General features: G+C 38.1%; 1 protein-coding gene and 1 long non-coding RNA gene across 3 annotated transcripts in view; one reads left to right on the forward strand and one right to left on the reverse strand.

The window, feature by feature from the left end:
- The window catches only part of prkd1 (protein kinase D1), a 46663-nt gene that overhangs the window by 11841 nt on the left and 12067 nt on the right, over nt 1-22755 (forward strand). The window contains exons 2-13 of one of the 2 annotated variants that reach the window (XM_024271501.2): nt 3353-3491; nt 12536-12667; nt 12736-12905; nt 12981-13004; nt 13070-13280; nt 14639-14716; nt 14805-15003; nt 15063-15186; nt 15266-15343; nt 16733-16900; nt 17275-17386; nt 18290-18342. In XM_024271501.2, coding sequence (XP_024127269.1) covers nt 3353-3491; nt 12536-12667; nt 12736-12905; nt 12981-13004; nt 13070-13280; nt 14639-14716; nt 14805-15003; nt 15063-15186; nt 15266-15343; nt 16733-16900; nt 17275-17386; nt 18290-18342 — 1488 coding nt within the window. The remainder of the gene's footprint in view (nt 1-3352; nt 3492-12535; nt 12668-12735; nt 12906-12980; nt 13005-13069; nt 13281-14638; nt 14717-14804; nt 15004-15062; nt 15187-15265; nt 15344-16732; nt 16901-17274; nt 17387-18289; nt 18343-22755) is intronic. The other variant, XM_024271510.2, reaches the window with a different exon arrangement.
- LOC112145984 lies at nt 16657-20980 on the reverse strand. Its single transcript, XR_002919168.1, has 3 exons — nt 20847-20980; nt 18242-18320; nt 16657-16897 (listed from the first exon to the last, which is right to left on the reverse strand). It is a non-coding gene; the product is annotated as an uncharacterized LOC112145984 (long non-coding RNA).

Here is a 22755-nt window from a genome sequence, read left to right on the forward strand (position 1 = left end):
TTACATAATGGACACTTTGATGTTGGGTCTCCTTAATGTTTCCACGGATTTATGGAGCCGCCGTGCGCACGCACACATGCACGCACGCAAACACAGACGCCAACAGCTTCATAAATGATATCACGTCCTGTCGTCATGGTGACGGCCCCCTCATCTTCACTATGTGGTCTGAGGAAGAATCAGAGCGACGCGGCCGTTGTCACATTTGAAGCTCCAGCTTGGACCCGTTTCATGCGCGAAGCTTCTTCCCGCAGATTTCCAGAGCGAACCTGAAGCGGAGCGGAGATGCTGTGAATGTAAATCCTTTTTAACGCTTCCAGCCGCTCCAGCTGGGCTGATTTCAGAGCATCACTTCTACTGCTGAATTATTTCTATGAAAATTCAGTTACAGAAACTGCAACACGTTAATTTGATCTATTTTTGCTGCAGCTTTTATATCCGTTTCAGGAGCTTTTTCTCTATAATCTCCCATGTAAACATCACAACATGTTTGCTAAGTGATGAAAGACTGTAAATAAACATTCGGGAGAGGAAAGACGTGTTTGACCCAGAATGTCAGAACTGAACAGGTACAGAGGGCGGTTTCCACTCAACAGGTGAGGAATGAGTGTAAGTAGGTCAATGAGATAGTAGATCTCTGCAGGACATCATGCAACCATCAGGAACAAGAGTGATGCTGAGAGTCCACTGGATCCAATGAAAACAGAGATCCAGTTAATAGACAGATCCAAAAAAAGATGTATACAGTGAAAAGATTGATTCTATAAAAATAGGGATCAAGTTATGATATGGATCCAGTGAAAAGACTGATTCAGTGAAAAGATGGATCCAGTTAGAAAATGGATTAAGAGAAAAGATAAATCCAGTGAAAAAAAATCTAGAGAAAATATATGGATGGAGATGGATCCAGTTAATAGACGGATAAAAAAAATATTTGGTGGAAAACTGATCCTGTAAAAAGAGGCATGCAGTCAAAAATTTGGATCCAGTGAAAAGATGGATCCAATTAAAAATGGATCAAGAGAAAATACAAATCCCCTGAAAAAAATATATTGAGCCAGTGAAGAGATGGATCCAATAAAAAGACAGATCCAGAGAAAAAAATAGATCCCGTTAAAAGACAGATCCAGTAAAAAGAGAGATCCACTTCAAAGATAGATCCAGACAAAAGATGGCTCACGTGAAAATATGGATCGGAAGAAAATGTGGATCCAGTGAAAGGATGGATCCAGTTAAAAGTAGATCAAGAGAAAAGTTAGATCCAGTGAAGAGATGGATCCAATAAAAAGGTATTCAGAGGAAAAATGGATCCACTTAAAAGAGAGATCCAGTAAAAAGAGAGATTAACTTTAAAGATAGATCTAGAGAAAAGTTAGATCCAGTTAAGAGATGGATCCAGTGAAAAGATAGATTAAATGAAAAAATTGATACAGTGACGAAATAAACCAGAGAAAATGTGGATACAGAGAAAAGATTGATCCAGTTAAAAAAATGGATCAAGAGGAGAGATGGATCCATTGAAAAAACTGGTCCAAAGAAAAGATGGATCTAGTGAAGAGATGGATCCAATAAAAAGAGGTTTCCAGAGAGAAAATGGATCCAGTGAAAAGAATGATCCAGAAAACCAGTGAAATCATGGTTTAAGTGAAAAGATGGATCCAGAAAAAAGATGGATCCAGTGAAGGTGAGAAGACTCTCAGATGGGATCCGTCTGCTGCTGTTTGTGTTTTTTGGGCGTTCTGCTGAGTCTGCAGACGTCAACAGCTCAGTCTTCCTGTAGAAAAAAATAATGACAGTTTTCTACGCCTTTGAGCAAAAGATTGACCTTTGAAATTTAGGATGTCGGTTTGGGGCAGAATTTAGGGTGATACCCGGAGGAGGGTACTGATTAGATGGATCTTAATGTAAACATGTCAACAGAATTTCAGTTTTGTGTTTGGGACACTCGAGGAAGGGCTGATGAAGGCTCTGGGGGCGGGGCCTAATGATGGAAGGCTATTGGCTATCAAGACTCACCTTTCCTAGTCTTTTTCAGGTCATCCACCTCAGCAGCAGTAAGGGAAGGTGGAATAGTTTCATGTTTATATCAGAGGAACCTCTATCGAATAAAGGGAGCATTTCGGAATTAAGGTTAGATCCAGTTTAGATCTTTATTTAAATCAAATCTACACTGTAAAAAATGAATTAACAAAGGCTCTGTAATTTGTAACATGTAAAAATATTCGTTTTTATCAAATTTAATTTTTGATCTGAGTAAATAATCAACTATTTTTTTTATTTGATGAAAACTAATAATTTTGAATGTAAAAAATGACAGAGCTTTTGTTAACTGATCCAGTGTTTCACCTTTTACAGTGTATATAATTTAAATATACAAAAATGTGTTAAATATAGATTGTTTTAGCATGTGTGTAAACATTTAAGCTAACCATTTACTACATTTTACGCCATCTTTTGCAATATTGCACTGGTTGATTTTGTGATAATGAATATATAGCAATTTATTGTGCAGGCCACCTTCAGAATCAGATAAAAAAAGAATCTTAAAATAAATATTTGCGACCCAAAAACTTTTTTTATAGTTTGATGTTTGTAAATTTACTTCATAATCCATTATTTTTTATTTCAATCACTTTAATTACTTTCTTCCATTTTTTAAAATAGTTTCTGTTTCTGTTAACTAAAGGAATCCACTCAGAATCCTTAAAGTTCTCTTCCGGTTTTCCGTCAAAGTGAACGTTTTGTTCGGAGGACGAAGCTCAGTGTGCAGCCACAGCCGGGATGTTCAGAACTCGGCTCAGACGGTCCTGCAGCTGATTTTTATTTCAGACGCTGGGAAGCCGGAGAAGACTCGGCCTTGGATTTCCGTCTCCATGACAACAGAGGCAGCAGCACTGCTATGGCGACGGCGCTCATAAGGATGCTGCTCTGAAGTGTATTGTTGAGGAGCTGAATTGAGAGGACAGCGAGCGTCTGAACAAATGAAGGGCCTCAACCTCCTGTTCTGAACTCTTCATTTTCTGCTTCTTTTGACACATGTTTTTTTTTGTGTTAATTTTCTTCTCCCATTGTCCTCCCCCGTTGCTCCGGCAACCGGCCTGACGTGATAACAGCAGCTATTTCATTCTATTTCTATACATGGGCCTGAATTCTCAAAGGTATGCAGCGTCTCTTGTGTCAAAGGTAGAAGCATTTAGAGGGAAATGGATGTGAAGAAATGCAAATGCTGCACTGGAGGAACGTGAAGAACATTTAGAAATCCAGAACAAAGTCACTGCAAGTCATCTTTTGAGCTCAGAATTTCAGAGTTTCTAAGAAGCTTCCTGAGACTCCTTCCCTTCCCGTCCAACAGATTCCGGAGTGCGGATTCTACGGGATGCACGAGAAGATCCTGCTGTTCCGCCATGACCAGACGGCGGACAACATGCTGCAGCTGCTGCGCTCCGCCTCCCAGATCCAGGAGGGAGACCTGGTGGAAGCTGTGCTGTCAGGTGAGATGCAGCTGAGGAGGAAAGGTCAGAGGTCGTCAGTGCACCAAACAAACATGAGTCCCAGCATCGAGAAGAACGAGGGTTATGGCTTTCAATCACATCCACTGTTATTTTTTGTTTTACATTGAAACTATAAAAGAAATGAACATTTGTTTTGGTAACCTGTTTAACAATTCACCTTCATCAATTATGAGATTATATACTACAAGCAGAAGAGGACGATTCTGCATTCTAGGAAGTAAGATCAGCTTTTAAAGAGTTTATTTTATTTTATAAACACTTTTGTTTTACTTATTTATTTATTAAATAATTTACTATTTTAAAATCCTTTTTTTAAATTATTCTATTTCATTAATGCATTTACAGTTTATTTATTTAAATATATATATATTAAATGTATTTATCATTTTTTTAAATTTTATATTTTATGTATTTTATTTTTTTTATATTTATTTTATTTTTAAATGTTTCCATTTATTTCTCTTTTTAATCTATTTATCTATTTTAAATTCTTTTTGATTTTTTTACAAAAATATATATATATTTTATAAAACAGAAAACTTCCAGTTTCCCAACATCACTATTGGTTAGAAAGACACTAAAGCTTTATTAAAACCCATTTCTCATTTGTATTTTACTCTAAAAATAATTAACTTTTTTGTTTTTCAGATGATTTTTGTTTACTCTGGAGAACCCACAGGGACAATTTTGGCCACTGTTCTTCTTTTTATCTTTTAGAATGTACTTAATTTTATATTTTATTATGTTTAAGCAGTTCTGGTCGTTTGCAATCCTTTCTACTTAATCCTCTATGTTTGAGTGAAAATTTTGCTTTAAAAAGAAAAAATAAATAAATAAAAAATCTCACCAAAATTTGCATTCCAGTAGCAAAGTTGAAAATGAATTTTGGACATAAATTTAGCCTAAAGTCATAAATATACAACAATTCTCATAATTCAACAGCAATGAGTTTTTTTCATAAAATTACGAGATTTAATTGTATTTTTTGTAAACTGGTCCCAATAGTCTGTTGTATGATACAAACTAAATATGTATTTTTAAATAAATTTTATTGTTAATTAATGAAATAAATTGTTTTTTGAGACACATTTAATGATTTTCTTCAATCAAAGCAATCTAGACAACTACTTGTGGACTTTTTCTTTTTTTTAAACACAATTTTGCTTCATAAAAGGCGATAGAAGGTGAACTTTTCTTCACGAAATGATGCTAACATGACGTCTAGCGCATAAACCAATTTCCTCCTCTGGTTAGTCCTCATACAACGCGTCACACCTAGTTTGCTTCTTTTGAAGAACATTTTAAACCTTTTAAAAAAATAGCAAAATTTAAATATTTCTTTCTTTCATAATTGACCACAATGAAGTCCTATAAAGTGTCCTTTATCAGAAATTAACGGGTTTTGGTGGAAGCAACGTTCAGTTGCTTCCACCAAAACCCGTTAATTTCTGATAAAGGACACTTTATAGGGCATTATCTATGACACAAAACAAAGCATTAAAGCTAATGTGACTTTTTCAGATTGAAGGAAGTGGATCTTGTTCGATGACTATCTGCACATTTCTTTTAATTCTCTGTGAAAATGGCAGAAAATTCCAGAATTCTTTCCAGATTGGAGCATATTCAGCTTCATCTGCCAGCAGGATTCTGTAGATATTTATTGAAACCAGACTTTAGTCTTAAAATCCAGCAACGAAAATCTAAAAAAATAGACACAATCAATGACACACCTCATTTTCTGAAGCATGTAATAACAGTTTGTAGGCTTGTTCAGACTTCCAAACCTCCACTGGCCCTCAAACAAAAGCCATAAACAATAATTTCAATAAATCGGAGTAATTGCTGCCGAGCGTTTAATCAGAGCCGCATTCTGCTGGAGGACCATGAGACCAGGCGAGAGCGCGCTGAAGAGTCTGTGTGTAAATAAACCAGGCAGGAGAAATACAAGCAAAGGCGAAAAGGGACAGAATAAAGAGGGAACGGGAATAAAAACTGGGTTCCAGAGTACCTATTATTTCCTGCCAAGCCTGCTGTCCAACAGAAACACACTCCAGCCATCTGCGTCCGCTCACGGCCTCTCGTCCTACAAAACATTTACTAAAGAGCTGCTAATAACCCATTCATTACTCACTGTCTCTGTTGTTGTTTATCTTCCTCCATTCACTTTTTTTATCCTGTAAGCTGAAGAAATGAGTCATTATTAGCTTGAGTGAGTGGAGGAGCTGATGCAGGTGTGCAGGAAACGCCTGCAGGACCTGGACTATTCTTTAAAGTCGAACTCCGATCATATTTTGATCTATTTTCAAACCCACATGACACTTAAACACTCAGAGCAAAGTATTGTTTGTGCCACTCTGCCTGCAGTACTGAGCGATCCCAGCCAGCAAGGCCAGGTGGGCCCATATGGTTTAAAAGTGGGCAGAAAATGTGCGCCCCAAATGGGTTCGTCCACAGTTTCCATGGCGGCCCCAGCTGTGTTTTCCCACAATGGCTTAAGGCAGAGGTCGGCAACCTTTAACTGTAAAAGAGCCTTTTGGGTTTGTTTTCTACTGATCAAAACCTAGAAGGAGCCGCGTGAACTTACTTTAGCCTTTAGGAACTTTGGATTTGCATTCATGGCCTTTTTTTTAAATAAATGTGAATTATGCCAAGTAATTTTGGCATGAAAAAAGGCAAAAAATATAAAAAGAAACTAGCACCTTTCAAAATGTGACTTTTTTTTAAACGTTTTTACCTTTTACCTTTAGGCCAAATTAATGAAAATGCTAGCTCATTACTTAATTACTAACTGAACTCAAAAGTAGCATAAAATTCCTCAGTAAATGCTAAATTAGCCAAAAATCTTAGCATGTTGCTAAATTAAAAGCTAAAGTCCAAATTAGCATAACAAACTCATGGGAGGCCAAATCAGCCAAAAAAGCTAGTTTATTGCTTAATTACTAGCTGAACTCCAAAAATTCCTCAGTAAACTAAATTAGTCAACAATGTTAGCATGTTGCTAAAATAGAAGCTAAATTCTAAATTATCCCAAAAAACTTCAGAATATAACAGATTAGCTGAAAACATCAGCATTTTGCTCAAATATTAGCTAAACTCCAAATTATCATTAACTTCCTCAGTAAACCAAATTAGTCAAAAGGGTTAGCATGTTGCTAAAATAGAAGCTAAACTCTAAATTAGCCTGAAAACCCCAGTAGACAAGAAACTAGTAAAAGTGTTAGCATGCTGGTAAAACAGAAGCTAAACTCTAAATTTTTTGAAAATTACTATTGTTTTATTTTTCTTCAGAGCCACCATGGAGAAATACGAGAGCCACTTGTGGCTCTGGAGCCGCAGGTTGCAGACCTCTGGCTTAAGGGGACACACAGTGGGTTTGGCCGCTACGCAAGCCAGCGTGGACAGCGTAGCATGCTAGCGAGCTCCGTTGTTTCGAGCTAGAAAGCTCTGCTGCAGGAAACTCCGCTGTAGTAAGCTCCGCTGTATCGAGCTAGCATGCTCTGCTATAGTGAGCTAGCGAGCTCCGCTGTATCGAGCTAGAAAGGTTCGCTGTATCAAGGCTCTCATGCTCATGTTTGACCTGCCTGACACTGATTTAGCTTTATGGACTTTAAGCCACGCTTTGACACCTGTCCATGGGGTCAAATCAGGATCAGCTTGAAGTGAATGAAAAAACTAGATAGAAAATTTAAAAAATTTAAAAACTCTGAACTGAAACTGAAAACAGAAAACTGAAAATGTATTAAAAAATGTATACACATTTATGCTTTATTGGTAACAGTTTTAGTTTTTTTTTTAATTCAACTTTTAAATTTCCTTTTTTTAATTCAAATTTTCAATATTTTCTTCCAGTTTGCAATATATTTTTTTTAAATGTTCAATTTTAATTTTTTCAAATTTCCAATAATTCCTGCAAGTTTTCAATATGTATTTTCAGTTTAAAACTAATTTTAAGTTTTCAAAATTTTTATTTTTTTTCTAATATTCAATCTTGTTTTCATTCACTTTAAGCTTATCCCGATTCGACTCCATACCATCTGTTTTGAGTCAGCCCTGACGAGTAAAACAAAGACGTTCATGGATCTATTTGTCTGAAGAGTTTAAAAGTATTTTTTAAACTAATAAAAATGACAATATTACCCACATTGGCACATCTGCTTGCTTTATAGCTTTTTATTCGCAAACAAATCACATTTTTCTGCTTTCACTAAAGACTCACTCCAAGGAAAATTGTGTTTTTGTTGTTCTTGAAGAATTTTTCTCATAATGGAAGACAAGTATCAAATAATTTAAGATTAAAACTTCGTTTCTGAGCATTTTTTTTGTTTAAATCGCGTTGAAACGGCAGCAGATGAAAACCGGATGTTTGGAAAACGTCTCCTTTATCGGCTACAATTTTGAAGCATCAACTTGCAGAAAAATATATAAAAAATAAAATGAAAAAACTAAATTATTGGGGGGTAAGCAATTGAATGTAAATAAAACAGACAAACCTCTGCTTTGAGTCCGTTTTCTCTTCCTCTTCCTTTCGTTTTTGACCATAAAGCCGCCCCTGAGGGCTTGTTTTGCTGCTTTTTCAACCTTAAATTTTCAAAGAAGCACCAATAGCAACAAGACCACCCCCCCACCTCCCCACCTCCCCACCTTGCTTAGACGGCGGCTGTGTCAGGTAAGGAGGGGCACAGCACCGTGCAAAAACATTGATTACCTCAAGCTTTTGAGTTATTTGATTTATGTTTTTAATTATTACTTTTTTTTTTACATTTTACAAAAATTGAGTGGTGTGTCAAACTGTGAAAAGAACACTAATATATAGCCTAATCATTGCAGTTTGGTGCCCCCTCCAGCAGGTGGTGCCATAGGCAGCCGCCTAGGTCGCCTGCGCCCAGGGCCGGCCCTGCTGATATTTTTTTGCTGATGTTTTTTTTTCCCTGCTTCTAATGTTACCTTGAGCTTGTGAGGTTCTATAAGTTAGTGGTAGAGAGAGTGATAACAAAGGCCTGATGGGAGGATGAGTTTAGTTAACTACCATGCCAACGGTCCCGCCTACAACCCAAAAGGAAGCATTTTGATGAACTCCTTCCACGCTGAAGAAAATATGTCCTAAATGAAACAACACAGGTTCTAAAACCCACTTTATAGGTTAATCGCTGTCTCTAGATCGTCTCTAGATCGTCTCTAGATGTATGCGAGTGTGTGACTCTCCAACAAATAGGAAACTCCATCTTCACGCAACAGTAGCTGGGTTGGCTCTGAAGATGGATGGATAATCCGACTGTTTCTGCCCAGTCCCCCAATTTTCATCCAAATTTGGTCATTTTAGGAATAATTTACAGTCAAAAGTACTTTTTGAAAAACAGAAAAAGTCAGTGGATTCCCCACAAACGCTCATTTGTGATTCTGACATCATGAAAGTGGATTTTGTTTAGTTTATCCACATAAGTTGACTGAGATGATCGTCTGTTCGTCAGAACAAGAAAGATTAAAAACAACAAATAGACTGAAGAGAACTCCATAAACTGTTAAGGTTTTGTGAAAGCAGCTTTTGGAGTAAAAGTACTTGATGTGATCACATCGATTTGAAGAGTTTTCTTCATGAACGCTTTTCACCTTGACGTCAAACCAACCAAGGAACAGAAAGACCTCCAGAACTGAGAACCTGCATCTGAACCACTTTTTAGGAAATGAAGTGGACAAAATAAAACATCCCCTGTCACCCAAACTCTTTAGTGGAGAGTGATTTCAGAAGAAGAGGAAAGTGGAGCACTTTAGGAAAAAGGTGTCAACGTGAGCCGGTGTCAAACAGCTGAAGGTCCAGTTAGATCAACAGCAGAACGGGTTCAGCAGAGGCCAGAGCTGAGTCACTAAGAGGGACTTTTTACTCCAACATGTTAAAATCACCACTTCAGCTGAGGACACGCTGCCCCCACCTCAGCTTTCGTGTTTCCTGACGTCTCAGGAGGACAGATCAAACATTTCAGACATGTAGGGTGGTGACAGCTGAGCTGAAGAGGAAATAATCAGAGGGGATCCCGAGAGGATTCTGGTCAAACTTGAAGAAAAACAAATATTTCACTGTCCATAAAAACATATGTTGTCAAAATTAAACACACTAGAAGGTAGCATTGCGCTATTAATGAAAATAAAACAAAATGATCAAGAGGGCCGGATCCGGCCCCCGGGCCTCGACTTTGACACGTATTCTAAGCCATGCATCATTGTTTACTGACATGTCCAATATGGCGTCGCTCTTTACGTATCTTGGACAATAGTAACAAGCTAGTAGCAATCTGTAGCAATTGATTGAGACCCTCAGTGCAGCATATTCTCCACCGTGATTGGCCGGTTCGTAAGCTGTTCAAGTGCCCCTCACTAACAGTATATGACGGTGGGGGCTGCAAAATATTGTCTTGGGGGCCACAAATGGCCCCCGTGCTGCCAGTTAGAGACCTTGGGCCTAAAGGGTCACATGAAGAAGTTTCTGGTGGACCACCCCAGACTATCAGTCAGATATTAGTTTGTTCTCTGACTGGATCATTCAGAACTTTGATGTTTTTTTTTAATTCTATTTTAAATTTACTTTGCATGGACAGTGTGAGTGGATATTTAAGTGTCACTCGGATGGACTCACTTAAAAAAGAACCTCATCACTCAGGAGGCGGATCCCAGGTTCTGATACACTTTAGAAAAAATGTAAATGTTCGGCGTGAAACTCCTAACCTTAGTTTAGCGGCTGATGTGCCGTATTGTTTCTCAGTCACTCATCAGAACGCACATCGTGCACTGCAGCACCGTTGACATGACAACGACCACACGGTTTTAATTCTGCTGAAGGACAAATGATGGAGCAACTTTTCATCATGTAATCTCACACATTCATCTAATTTTACTTTTTATTTATCTCACTGCGATCATCTTGTGATGCATTTTTAAAGCGTTCTCAGTGATCCTTTAATCGAGATGATGCAGTTTTTAGTCAAAACCTGCAGTTTTCTAGGACAGAGGAGCTCATTACTTATGTAAGCCTTCCCTCATTTCCCATCATCCCCTTGGTTTAAACTCTCTCCTGCTAAATTCATCCCCAACCTGATGTCAGGAGTGCAACAAAAATGGAAAACAATATTGAAGATATTCAGCTGTACAGTTTTGGGTCTTTAAAATCCACTTTTCCCTAACATGTCTCTATCTTAAGGTAAATAATATGAATATTTTTAAGCTTTCATGCAGAGAAAATGCAGGCAATGTTGACTTAGACCAGGTTATTCTGGTTCAGGGGTCACATTCAACCCTTGTGATCAGAAGAGCCCAGTCTCAGTAAAAAGCGTACATATGCCACGATTTGGGAAATACCGTGTATAATATACGCCAAAACCGGTTTTTGCGTGCATATAATACGCGCGGTCCTAAACGTGTTAAAGTCTGTTTTCCACGTTTGACACGTCCCCTGGTGGAGCCGTGAGCATCACAGACAGCCCCACAAACGAACAATTTGCTTTTCTAACCCTAACCATAACCGTAATCCTAACCTTAACCAGGAACGACGTCATTTAGAAAAGAGCCGGAGGATTTCTGACCACGTGATCAAAACGAAACCTAAAAAGTCGTGTATATTGTACGCCGGCGCAACCTATTCTCTACCATTGCGTATCATATGCACGCAAAAAGCGTGTTTGGCGTATATTATACACGGTATTTCAGAGTGCAAAGTCGTGGCATATGTACGCATTTTACTGCGACCGGGTTGGATCAGAAGTATAATAGCAGAACAACCTCTGGTCAGCTTGTTATTTGTAACTTTGTTTAAGTTTTTAGCTCAGCGGGGAATTAAAATTCCTCAACCAACCTAGTAACCTAATCACTTATTTTTATTATTAGAGCTATTATTATTATTATTATCTTTTTGACAACAAAATTTTGATAATTGTGATTTCACGCCTGATAATTTTTACAGCAACTTCTTCATCTCTTGTTATGCTGGTACTTCTTTTCCTTTGCGCCCCCTAGTGGTGGGATTGCACATTGCAGCCATTTCTTTAAATAACAGTAACTCGCCACAGAAATAGGTTAGAAACATGCTTTTTTTTCTTAACGTCCTTATATTTTTTTCTCTTTTCGTGACTGGGGCAGAATAAACCATCTGAAGGGCCGGATGCGGCCCGCGGGCCGTATGTTTGACACCCCTGGCTTAGACGGAGGAATCTTTAGCTTTCACTTCTTCCAATCAATCAATACTTGTGAGTCTACTGGGCTGGATGGACATTAGCAATGACAGAAGCATGTGGAGCAGTTTGAGCTTCTCAGACTAAACTTGAAGGAATCTGATCTTCTGGAAGATTGATGCCTTTATTTATTGCTGTGAACCAGGAACTGTAATCATGTTGAGTTTGATTTGAAGTCTTTCTAGTCGGGGTGTGTCAAAATATTGCGATATATTTAGTCCTTTGATTGATTCTCGATGGATTCTCACCAAGTATTTATCTTTTTTTCTCGTTTGAAGAGGCCATATAACGTTATATTCGTCATCCTTTGGTGAGACGTTCCTTTGGAGGTAGATAGGGGGCGCACGTTGCACCAATGTGTCTGGCAGCTACTTGAATTATTTCATTTTTGTTCTGTTGTTTACAATAATTCTGCAATAAGTAGTGGGACTGCTGTTAATATTTACTATTTAAACACTGAATTTTACAGATAATTCAACTTCAGTTGGTGTCAATGTTTGTCAAAGACGTAGTATTACTGATTTCAGCAATGTTGGACCAAAGTGTTGCACAAAATAAGACACAAGTTGTTTATTGTGATTGTGATCAAGCTAAAAAAATGGGGATAAATATTTTCCTCAAAAATTAGTGTTCTTTTATATAATGTCAGTTATTAGAAATGATTTTTACCAATTATCGAAATATTGCGATATTATCGATATCTCTTATCGTATCGTATCATGAGGTGATTCACAGCCCTAATATCTAGAAAAGTCCATTTAATCTTTTGAGAAGTCGTTTTTATTCTGCTCTGGTCATCTCTTGCAGCCTCCGTGACGGTGGAGGACTTCCAGATCCGTCCACACAGCCTGTTCGTCCACTCGTACCGCGCTCCCACCTTCTGTGACCACTGCGGGGAAATGCTGTGGGGGCTCGTGAGGCAGGGGCTCAAGTGTGAAGGTAAAGGTGTTCGTGGGTTATATTTGGTTGAAGGACCTCCAGGGTTTAACTGCTCTCCTGTTCTCCAGGTTGTGGTTTGAATTACCACAAACGCTGTGCTTTTAAGATCCCCAACAACTGCAGCGGGGTGAGGAGGCGGCGCCTCTCCAACGTGTCCCTGACGGGCGGGATGGTCAACATGTGTCGCCCCCTGTCAGCTGAGCCGTCGCCGCCCCACTACACCGATGATGCTCTACTGGTCAGTGTGGAGATCAGACGAACCTTTTTAGACAGCAAAGGCCTTCTTTAATACTCTGTTCTTCTCGTTCTTCAGTCCCCAGTGAGTCCCAGTATGGAGGTAAGTCTTGCTCACCTGAAATGTGTTTGTGTGGTTTGCTTGTTTTACGGAGGATTCTCCTGCAGCAGAAGAACCAGCTGGATTATTTCCCGGGCAGAGAGCGGCGCTCCAGCTCCCAGTCCTACATCGGCCGTCCCATCGAACTGGACAAGATCTTACTGTCGAAGGTCAAAGTTCCCCACACCTTCCTGATCCACTCCTACACCCGGCCGACCGTCTGCCAGCTGTGCAAGAAGCTGCTGAAAGGCCTCTTCAGACAGGGACTGCAGTGCAAAGGTGTGCACACTCACCTGTGTGTGTGTGTGTGTCCCCTCTTTAACCCTTTAACTTACCGTAACTTTTCATTTGTTAACATGAACAATGTCATTCCAGCAGAGAAAACACATATTCATAAATCTGAACACATGACATGTGTTTTCTAACACGTAAGAGTTGTTTATATGTACGTTTTATCTCCTCTTCCAACGTTTTTCGGCTAAACCAGAAGTCTGCAGCCTGAGGCTCCAGAACCAAATCCTCTTTTATTCCTCCATTGTGGCTCTTTGGGTTAAAAAAAAAACTTCAAACTTAACTAATTTAGTTTTTTAACATGTCAGATCGGCCTAACTGATTTAAATGATAGTATGAGGTTCAATCTACTGTCAGAGTGGTTCATAATTTATATCTTACTGGATTTACATGTATAGATTTTAAAATAATTTGGATTCTGTTATCTTTTTATTCACTAGTGAAAGAGGAAAAAGGATGAAGGACCACAAAAGTCAATATAAGTTAATGTAATGTTTCTTGGATTTTTGATTAAAGTAAATCTGCTGGAGGATCTAATTAAACACAGGATGTTTTATTTTGAAAGGAACTTGAACGTGCGATTGTCAAAAAAGTAAAAGAAGTTAAATTTGTTATATACAGAAAAACTAAATTGTAAAGAACATAACAGAGCTATATTTTATAAGTGAATTGCTTAATGGCCACAAAAACATAAATAGATTTTATTTTTCTAACTTTGAGGTAAAACTTTGCGTCTCTCTGAGTTTCGGTCCATAAGAATCTGGAACAAATGGTTCTTTTTGAAGGATGCAACAATCGACTGTACATGAGAACTGGACTGAGTTAGTTTGGAATCACCCAGAGAAAATGATTTACTTCTGGTTCCAACCAAAGGAAGTCAATTCAGTAGCCATTTTTTACAGAATGGACGCTGCCATGTTGGAGCCAGATGTTGCCACAGTTTCTATGGCAACCGCTTTCACCAATCAGGAGTGAGCTCACTGGAAGTCCACGCCCCTTCCACTTGAAAGCGAGCTACTCGAAACCTGTCAATTTTTTTGAATGTTGGATGTGGGGACCAGCAGACTCCGCCTACTCTTATTGAGGCATCTGATTGGCCAGTTTGTGACTTGAATAACTTAAACTAAAAAGAAAAAAAATTAAAAAATTGTGAAGAACATGCCGTAAAAAATGTATTAGAACAAGAATGGTTACATGTACTTCCTGCTTGGAACGCCAGGGGGGAGGGGGTCACTCGGTCCAGTTCTCATATACAGTCAATCGGCTAAGCCAACATTTAAACCTCCACTGTGGGTTTAATGGGGTTAAATTATCCGTGTAACCTTTAGTTTTCTTGTATTTTCCAGACTGTAAATTTAACTGTCACAAACGCTGTGCTCTGAAGGTCCCCAACAACTGCCTGGGAGAAGTTTCCAGAAACGGGGGTAAGCTTTAACACAAAGTCAAGGCCCGGGGGCCGGATCCGGGAGGGTTTCCTGGTACAAACGTGGTCTGTGCTCCTCTTTGCTGAAGAACTCCTGAGTCCCGGCGCAGAATCGGACGTTTCAATGGTGGAGGGTTGCCTCGACGACCATAACGTTGACAGAAGTGGCGACCTCCTGGACATGGACGATGCTCTGGCTGCTGAGGGGAGTCTGCTACTCGACGCGGGAGCCGGCGACCTCGGAGATCTGCGCGACGCCGACCTGGACGACTGCAACCGCTCCATCAGGTACTGGAACTCAAAACCTCTGGAAGGTGGAACTCTGGGCTGAACCTGTGCTCCTGCAGTCCCTCCACCAGCAACAACATCCCACTGATGCGGGTGGTCCAGTCGGTCAAACACACGAAGAGGAAGAGCAGCAACGTGATGAAGGAGGGCTGGATGGTCCATTACACCAGCAAGGACACGCTGGTACCGCCGTCGTTTGTTCGGGTCAGGTCCTCCGTCTGGAAGCGGTTCTGATGTTTCTCTGGTTTTGTTTGTGTTGTAGAGGAAGCGACATTACTGGAGGCTGGACAGCAAATGCATCACTTTATTTCAGAATGAGACGGGAACCAAATACTACAGGGTAAGAAGATCAACATTACAGCTTTCTGCTAAATCAGTCCAACATCCAGAGGTCTTCTCGTTACCTCCAGTGGTAAACTCAGACGGACCAATGAGGGGGGGGGGCAGCTCTGACATTTTACTGACCCAACCAGAGGCAAATACGAGCTCAGAGTCCAACCTAAGGACAGTTTGACTGAGGAGAGCAGGAATCAGCTCATTTCTGGTTTTAGATTCTTAATTTTCAAGATGCTCTGTGTTTGAAAACAAAATTCCAGTTGTTATTGTCAAAGGTACAACAAATTAAGTGTTTCCTGGTCAACACTCCCACCTTAAAACAAACCCTGATAAATAAGTTAATAATAAATTATAAATAAAAATACATCAAAAAGTGCTTATCTGGTTACTAAAAGCAGTAAATCACATCAATTTGTTGCTAAATAAAATGCATTTTTCATTAAAAAAAACCCCAGAATACTGAATATATGTTGAGATTGATAAAACCTGAGAAAATAATAATAATATGGTGGGAAAAAGTACCAAAAAAACACACCAAAAACAGCTAAAAATAGACATACATTGTTCCCTCCTTTATCGTTGAGGATACGTTCCATAAATAATCCATGACGAGTGAAATCCATGAAGAAAAATTATGTTTTCAGATTTAAAACCTCACTCAGAAAGACATGAACATTTTGTTTTTTTTCTCTTTAAGCAAATCAAATGTGTCCAGTCTGAAAACATGCTAAAGTGAACCACAGATCCACGATAATCGGGAACTCATTTCCACTCTGAATACAACCAACCGGACTCTCGTCTGGGACCAGGATCCACTCTCTGACCCATCTCTGGAGGTGGTCTCGGTTTGTTTCCAATCGGACTGAGCTCCGGTTCCTAACTCTGAATAGGCTCCGTTCTCGGAGTGGAACAACTGGTTCAAAATGGACCAATCAGAGTCAATGAGGGCGGTAACTTCAGTCCCGGTGCGTTCACTGACTTTGAGAACTGTGGGATTACGGTCAGAAAATGGCTGTTTAGTACTATCATAGTCTAAAGTTGTGCCAAAGCAGAGTTTTGAAACCTAAAAAAAGTTTAGAAACTGAAATTTTGAGTTTTGAAACAAAAAAAAAGAAAAAAATAGAACATAATTAAGGCTAAAAATAATTAACTTTATTTTATAATAGCAAAAAGTTTCAGACACTTATTTTTTGTAGCCAAACACCAACATTTTTTAAGATGTTTCCAAAAATAATTGTCCCAATTAGGCTCCATAAAAATGTAGTGTTGCTAAAGCTTTTCAGGCTGGAAAAGTCTATATTAATAAAACACAAAGAGTAAAAAAGTGATCTTATTTTCAGCGTCTATCTTCATGGTATTATTTAATTTCCTGTTCCTTTCCTGGTGCCTGCAGGAGATCCCGCTGTCGGAGATCTTGACCCTGGAGCCGGCTCAGACCTTCTCTCTGCTTCCGGACGGAGCCAGCCCTCACTGCTTTGAAATAACCACCGCATCGCTGGTTTACTACGTCGGAGAAAGCCTGCACCGATCCGAATCGTCTGTGCCGGACAATTCCTTCCTGGTAAGAAACAGATACTCAGGTCACAGAAATGAGCTGAAATTATGAGAAATTGTTGGTGCAGAAATGGGAAATTAGTTCTAGGACAGATAAAAATAATTTGTGGAGTCCCGCAAGGATCAATTTTGGGGCCACAATTTATATATATATAACTTTTGTTGAGCGCCAGCTCAAAACTTCAATATCTTCATGCTGTGACGCGTTACTTTGTTGTTTTGACCAGTTTTTACTTGTAGTCTCGTCTGTTGCTTTGTAACGGTGACCACGGTTTGACAAATATTAAATGTTTGCTCTTTAAAAAATGTTTACAACAATGTTTTCAGATTTATTTAGGGATTTGATTTTGCGTTTGGGAAACTAATCCAGATTGGTTGCAGGTGAGCGGCGTGGGTCAGGACGTGGCCCGCATGTGGGAGATGGCCATCAACCACGCCCTGATGCCGGCGGTCTCCATGGGCGTCTGTAACAGCTCGCACCACAGCGGACACAGTAAGAGCATCATCAGATCAGACGAGGATTCTGATGGATCAGATCAATCTGTATCTGTTACTTCTACTGAATTCACACATTTATGATTTTATAAATAAACTTTTATTTTTCCAGATTAATCAAAAAACTTTATTTTTTATTATTAATGGTATTTTTAAATCATTTTCTAATTAACTGAAGATATTTTATCTTGGTTCAAATAAGTTTGTTAAACCAATTAATGATGGATTTTAATGTTTACTAATTATTACATTTTATTGAATGTTCTGATAAAAAATGTTGAGCCTTTTTTTTTTTTTTTAATAAAAATGTTACAGAATAAAGCCATATATTGAAGTACTACAAAAGAGACATTAACACGACATGGAAATATCCAGTTGGTACTATGTAAAAATCCAGTGTGTTCAGCTTAAATACCAATTAGGTATAATATAAATATCCAGTAGATACTATGTAAAAACCAGGTGTGTATATCTTAAATACCCAGTAGATACTATGTCAAATCCCAGTGTGTACACAATAAATACCCAGTGGTATAACATAAATACCCAGTTGGAACTGTGTAAAAATCCAGTGTGTACAGCTTAAATACCCAATAGGTACCCAGTGGGTAAAATATATGTATGAACCAAATACTACCACATACTCAGCAACTATCGTTTAAGTACAGAGTACGTAGAAAAACATACTATGTGAGTATCCAGTGGGTCCCATAAAAAGTACCATATAAAGACAGTGTAAGTATCGAGTAGGTACAAAAAGTACCACGGAAGGACCCAGTAGGTCCCATAAAAAGTACCATGTAAATACCACTTAAATACCCTGTTAGTACTGTACTGTAAAAGGAAGTATTACCTGCAGTTCTTCCTCCTGAGTCTGACTGTTCGTGTTTGTCTCCAACAGAGGAAGTTTCCATCAGTATTTCCGTCTCCAACTGTCAGATCCAGGAGAACGTGGTGAGAAAACACAAACATTTCGGAGAAACTTTTCACTTCATTCATGATCACCAACATGTCTAAAAACAGACAAAAAAGTCATCGTTCAGGAAAGCATTAAAGGGTAACCAAACAGGACAGTTGGAGGGTGATTTGAAAAATGAAAAATAAAAAAAATGTAAAAAACGGGGTGGTGGTGGGGGGCTAAGAGAGGCTGGCTGAGCGGGGGAGGTGTGGTCTGGATCTGTGATTGACAGTGACAGTGAGGTTAGCTTGCACTAACTGAAAGATGGGCGGGGCTACAGAGCATAATGACGTGCGACTTCTGTGCCTTAAATCAATTGACCAATCAGAAAATTCAACTGTAAAACCTGTTTCAACGTGTAGGGGGGCAGAACTGGTTTTATACCATAATTTCTGGAATGTTTACTTTAAATTTTCTGATAGCACTTTTAAAGCCCCATTTGTAGAGATCAAAAGACAAAAAAAGTTGATTTAGTGTTAAGTTACCCTTTGAAGTCCCACTTGATCTAAAAGTGTCCCCAGTGGTCTTTTAATTATGACTATCTCACTTTAAAGCCAAAAAATAAAAAAAAAATCTGTGTGAATTTCTTGAACATAGTTTCTACAGAGCAGCAGGAGTTTATTAAAAATTCACCTCTGAGTTGTGAGTGGGTAAGCCTGCCCTCATTTCCCATCATCCCCTTCCTTACACTCTCTCCAGTACTGCTGCCACAAACGATCACTTTAATAGTCGACTAATCACTGATTATTTTTTCCAATTAGTTGTCTAATCGGGTCATGCTTGGAGTGGATGTTAAACACAGGACATTAGCTTTAAACTAACTGATAACTAGATATACAGCATTACCTGCAATAATTCTAGTGTGAATGCTGTAAGCTGAATTTGACTGCTGAAGATGCTAGTGCTGATAGCTGAAGATGATGAACTTGATGGCTAAAAACTCTGAAGCTAGTAGCTGAAATTGTTGAAGCTGTTAGCCAGCTAAAATTTCAGTTAAATGCCGAATTAGCCTAAAAAAACATAAAAAAGCCCAAGTTAGCCAAAACAGGTGGCTGATATATTAGCTAAATTCCAAAACAGCCTAAGAAACTTAAAAAATCCCAAATTAGCCAAAACAGCTAGCACATAGCTGAAATATTAGTTAAATTCCGAAACAGCCTAAGAAACTTAAAAAAATAAATCTAAATTAGCCAAAATAGCTAGCATGAAGCTGAAATATTAGCTAAAGTCCACAACAGCCCAAGAAACTTAAAAAATCCCAAATTAGCAAAACAGCTAGCATGTACCTAAAATATTAGCTGAATTCCAACTGGCATAAGAATCTTTAAAAAAATAAAAAATTAGCCAAAACAGCTAGCATGTAGTTAAAATATTAGCTAAATTCCAAAACAGTCTAAGAAACTTAAAAAAATCCCCAAATTTGCCAAAACAGCTAGCATTTAGCTGAAATATTAGCTAAATTCCAACTAGCCCAAAAAGCTTAAAACATTCAAAAATTAGCCAAAACAGATAGCATGAAGCTGAAATATTAGCTAAATTCCAAAACAGCCTGAGAAACTTAAAAAATCCCAAATTAGCAAAAGAGCTAGCATGTACCTCAAATATTAGCTGAATTCCAACTGGCATAAGAAACTTTAGAAAAGTAAAAAATTAGCCAAAACAGCTAGCAAGTAGTTGAAATATTAGCTAAATTCCAAAACGGTCTAAGAAACTTAAAAAATCCCCAAATTTGCCAAAACAGCTAGCATTTAGCTGAAATATTAGCTAAATTCCAACTAGCCCAAAAAGCTTAAAAAATTCAAAAATTAGCCAAAACAGCTAGTATGTAGCTGAAATATTAGCTAAATTCCAAAACAGCCCGAGAAACCTAAAATATCCAAAATTAGCCAAAACAGCTAGCACATAGCTGAAATAGTTAAATTCCGAAACAGCCTGAGAAACTTAAAAAATCCCAAATTAGCAAAACAGCTAGCATGTACCTAAAATATTAGCTGAATTCCAACTGGCATAAGAAACTTTAAAAAAGTAAAAAATTAGCCAAAACAGCTAGCCTTAAGCTGAAATGTTAGCTAAATTCCAACTAGCCCAAAAACCTTAAAAAATTCCAAAATTAGCCAAAACAGCTAGTATGTAGCTGAAATATTAGCTACACTTTGACTCTATATAATATAAAGTAGCGACTAATCGACTAATAAATTAGTCGTCAACTATTTTAATATTCGATTAGTCGACTAATCGTGGCGGCCCTACTGTCCAGTTAGCTTAAAGCCCAAACTTAACATTAGCAGTGCAACAAAAATTGTGATTAATATTGAAGCTATTCAGCTTTACAGTCACAAATATGATCTCTTTCAAAAAGCATCGTCTTAATTGTTGTCCTCCATTTGATGTCTTTAATAAGAACTATAGAGTCTCCGTGTCAAAATTGATCCTGAAATTTAAAAAAAGCAGTTTAAATGGGGTAAATGATCAAACAAAACGAACATTTGACCATTTTCACCTCCAAAAGCTCAAAGTCTGCAAAGAACCTGCGGTGGTGTTTCTAAGCAGACGTGCATCTTCCTGTCTCCAAGGTGAGCCAGTAGTCAAGGTCTTCAAATTGAGATTACAGTGATTACTCACTCAGCAAATCGGTTTCCATAGAGACGGTGGTTATTAGGTAGTGAGCTCAGAGGAGGGGGAGGAGGGTTGTATTATTGTGTTTCTGTCCCTGGAGGTGTGATATTAGGTTGTCTGTGAGCAGTGGGGAAAATTGAGACCTGATTACACACAAAGTAACAAATATTTCTCAGTTTTCCTGACAGAGCCGTGGCGGATCTGTGCTGCTGGAGGTGTCGTTTAGGAGCTCAAAAGCACCACTAGTGCAGGAATTGATTCTTTCAGAACACGTTTCTATTCATTAACCCATCATTCGCTATAAATCCAGATCTCATTATGTTTTGATTTTCATTTAAAAACGTCATTTTTGATGCATCGATGGAGCCGCTACATCCCTGTTGAAGGTCCTGCTTTCTCTTAGCTTTGGATCCGCTCGGAGTTTGTGGTTGAGTTTGAGCAGAAAGCTGTAAACGCAGCAGGCCAGCCTTCTGTCAGGTCATGTGTGCACAGCTCGCAGACACTGAGGCATCAACACCCTCCCTCGCCCTCACAATATTACTGCTTGTATGTCAACAGTAACTCTGTCTCAGAAGCTGACGGCCTGCTCCTCCAGATCGACCATCTTCCTCCATCACAGTTATTTATGGGATCAAGATTACATTCAAATCTTTTACAAAGTTTCACGCTCAAAAGTTTCAATTGTAAACTTGAAGGCAAAAATGTAGAAATAAAACTGTGAATTTGAGAAAAAAATAGTTTTTTAAACTTGAAATTGACGCACTTTTTTCTAAATTACAGTTGTTAAATATTTATGATATCAATATCCATCAGATACTTATATTTTCTGTAATGATTAATCAGGGCAAATATTCTAATAATTTCCAAAAATATTTCACCCCCCAAAAAAATCAACTTCACTCTTATGGTACCAGATAAGTTCAGACATTCCACCTTTCTTCTATCCATAAATCACAAGTTACATTTTCTTTCTGTTACCGCGGCAGCAAACTATTAAATAAGTATTAGTTATTGATAACAAGATTAAAAAAAAATAACCCAAAGAGGATTTTGATCGCAAGGTATAAAAGTGGGATTTCATTTTGTTTAAATAAAAATAATAATAACTTAATATTTCTAAAATCAATTTGATTTGTAATTGTTATGTCAGAGTTATTTGGTTTTCTGTATTAGATGATTTAATTTAGTTCTCTTTGTTTACTTACTATATTTTATTTTATTTATTTATTTATTTTTTTATAGAGGTGTGTTACCGTCTTGAATTGATGTACGTCTAATTTAATGCTCAATGTTTGTCCAAACTAGACTAGACCTTAGCCTCATCACAACATACAGACTTTGACTGTATATCTCATTTAAAATGCATGAAAGACATGATGATGTTGAGAGGTTACGTTTGTTTATTTAAAGAGCTCTATGAAAGCATCTATAATCTGTTTTTTTTTGTCTTTTTCTTACGGAGATCTTTACCTTCTAGCCTGCAGGAGCTGCATCAGAATGTTTTAGCTGCTCTTCTGTCTGTTTGTAACCCAGTTTGATGGCTTGCTGTCCCGCATTAGAAAAATAAAAACAATAATATTTATAATTTGGATCAACGCTAAAAACAAAAAGTCTGATTTGAAACTGTAAAATGAGACAGAAAGAAAAAAAAAAATCACAATTTCAAAATAAAGAACAGCAGCTATTACAAATAATAATTTTTCATTTAGTAACAGTTATAGGTTTATACTCTTTTTCTTAAATTAGTTTCAAATTTTCATTTTTTTTACTTTATGTATTTCCTTCAAGTTTAA

Source organism: Oryzias melastigma, linkage group LG22, assembly GCF_002922805.2.
Source record: "Oryzias melastigma strain HK-1 linkage group LG22, ASM292280v2, whole genome shotgun sequence".
NCBI classification, from domain to species: Eukaryota; Metazoa; Chordata; class Actinopteri; order Beloniformes; family Adrianichthyidae; genus Oryzias; species Oryzias melastigma.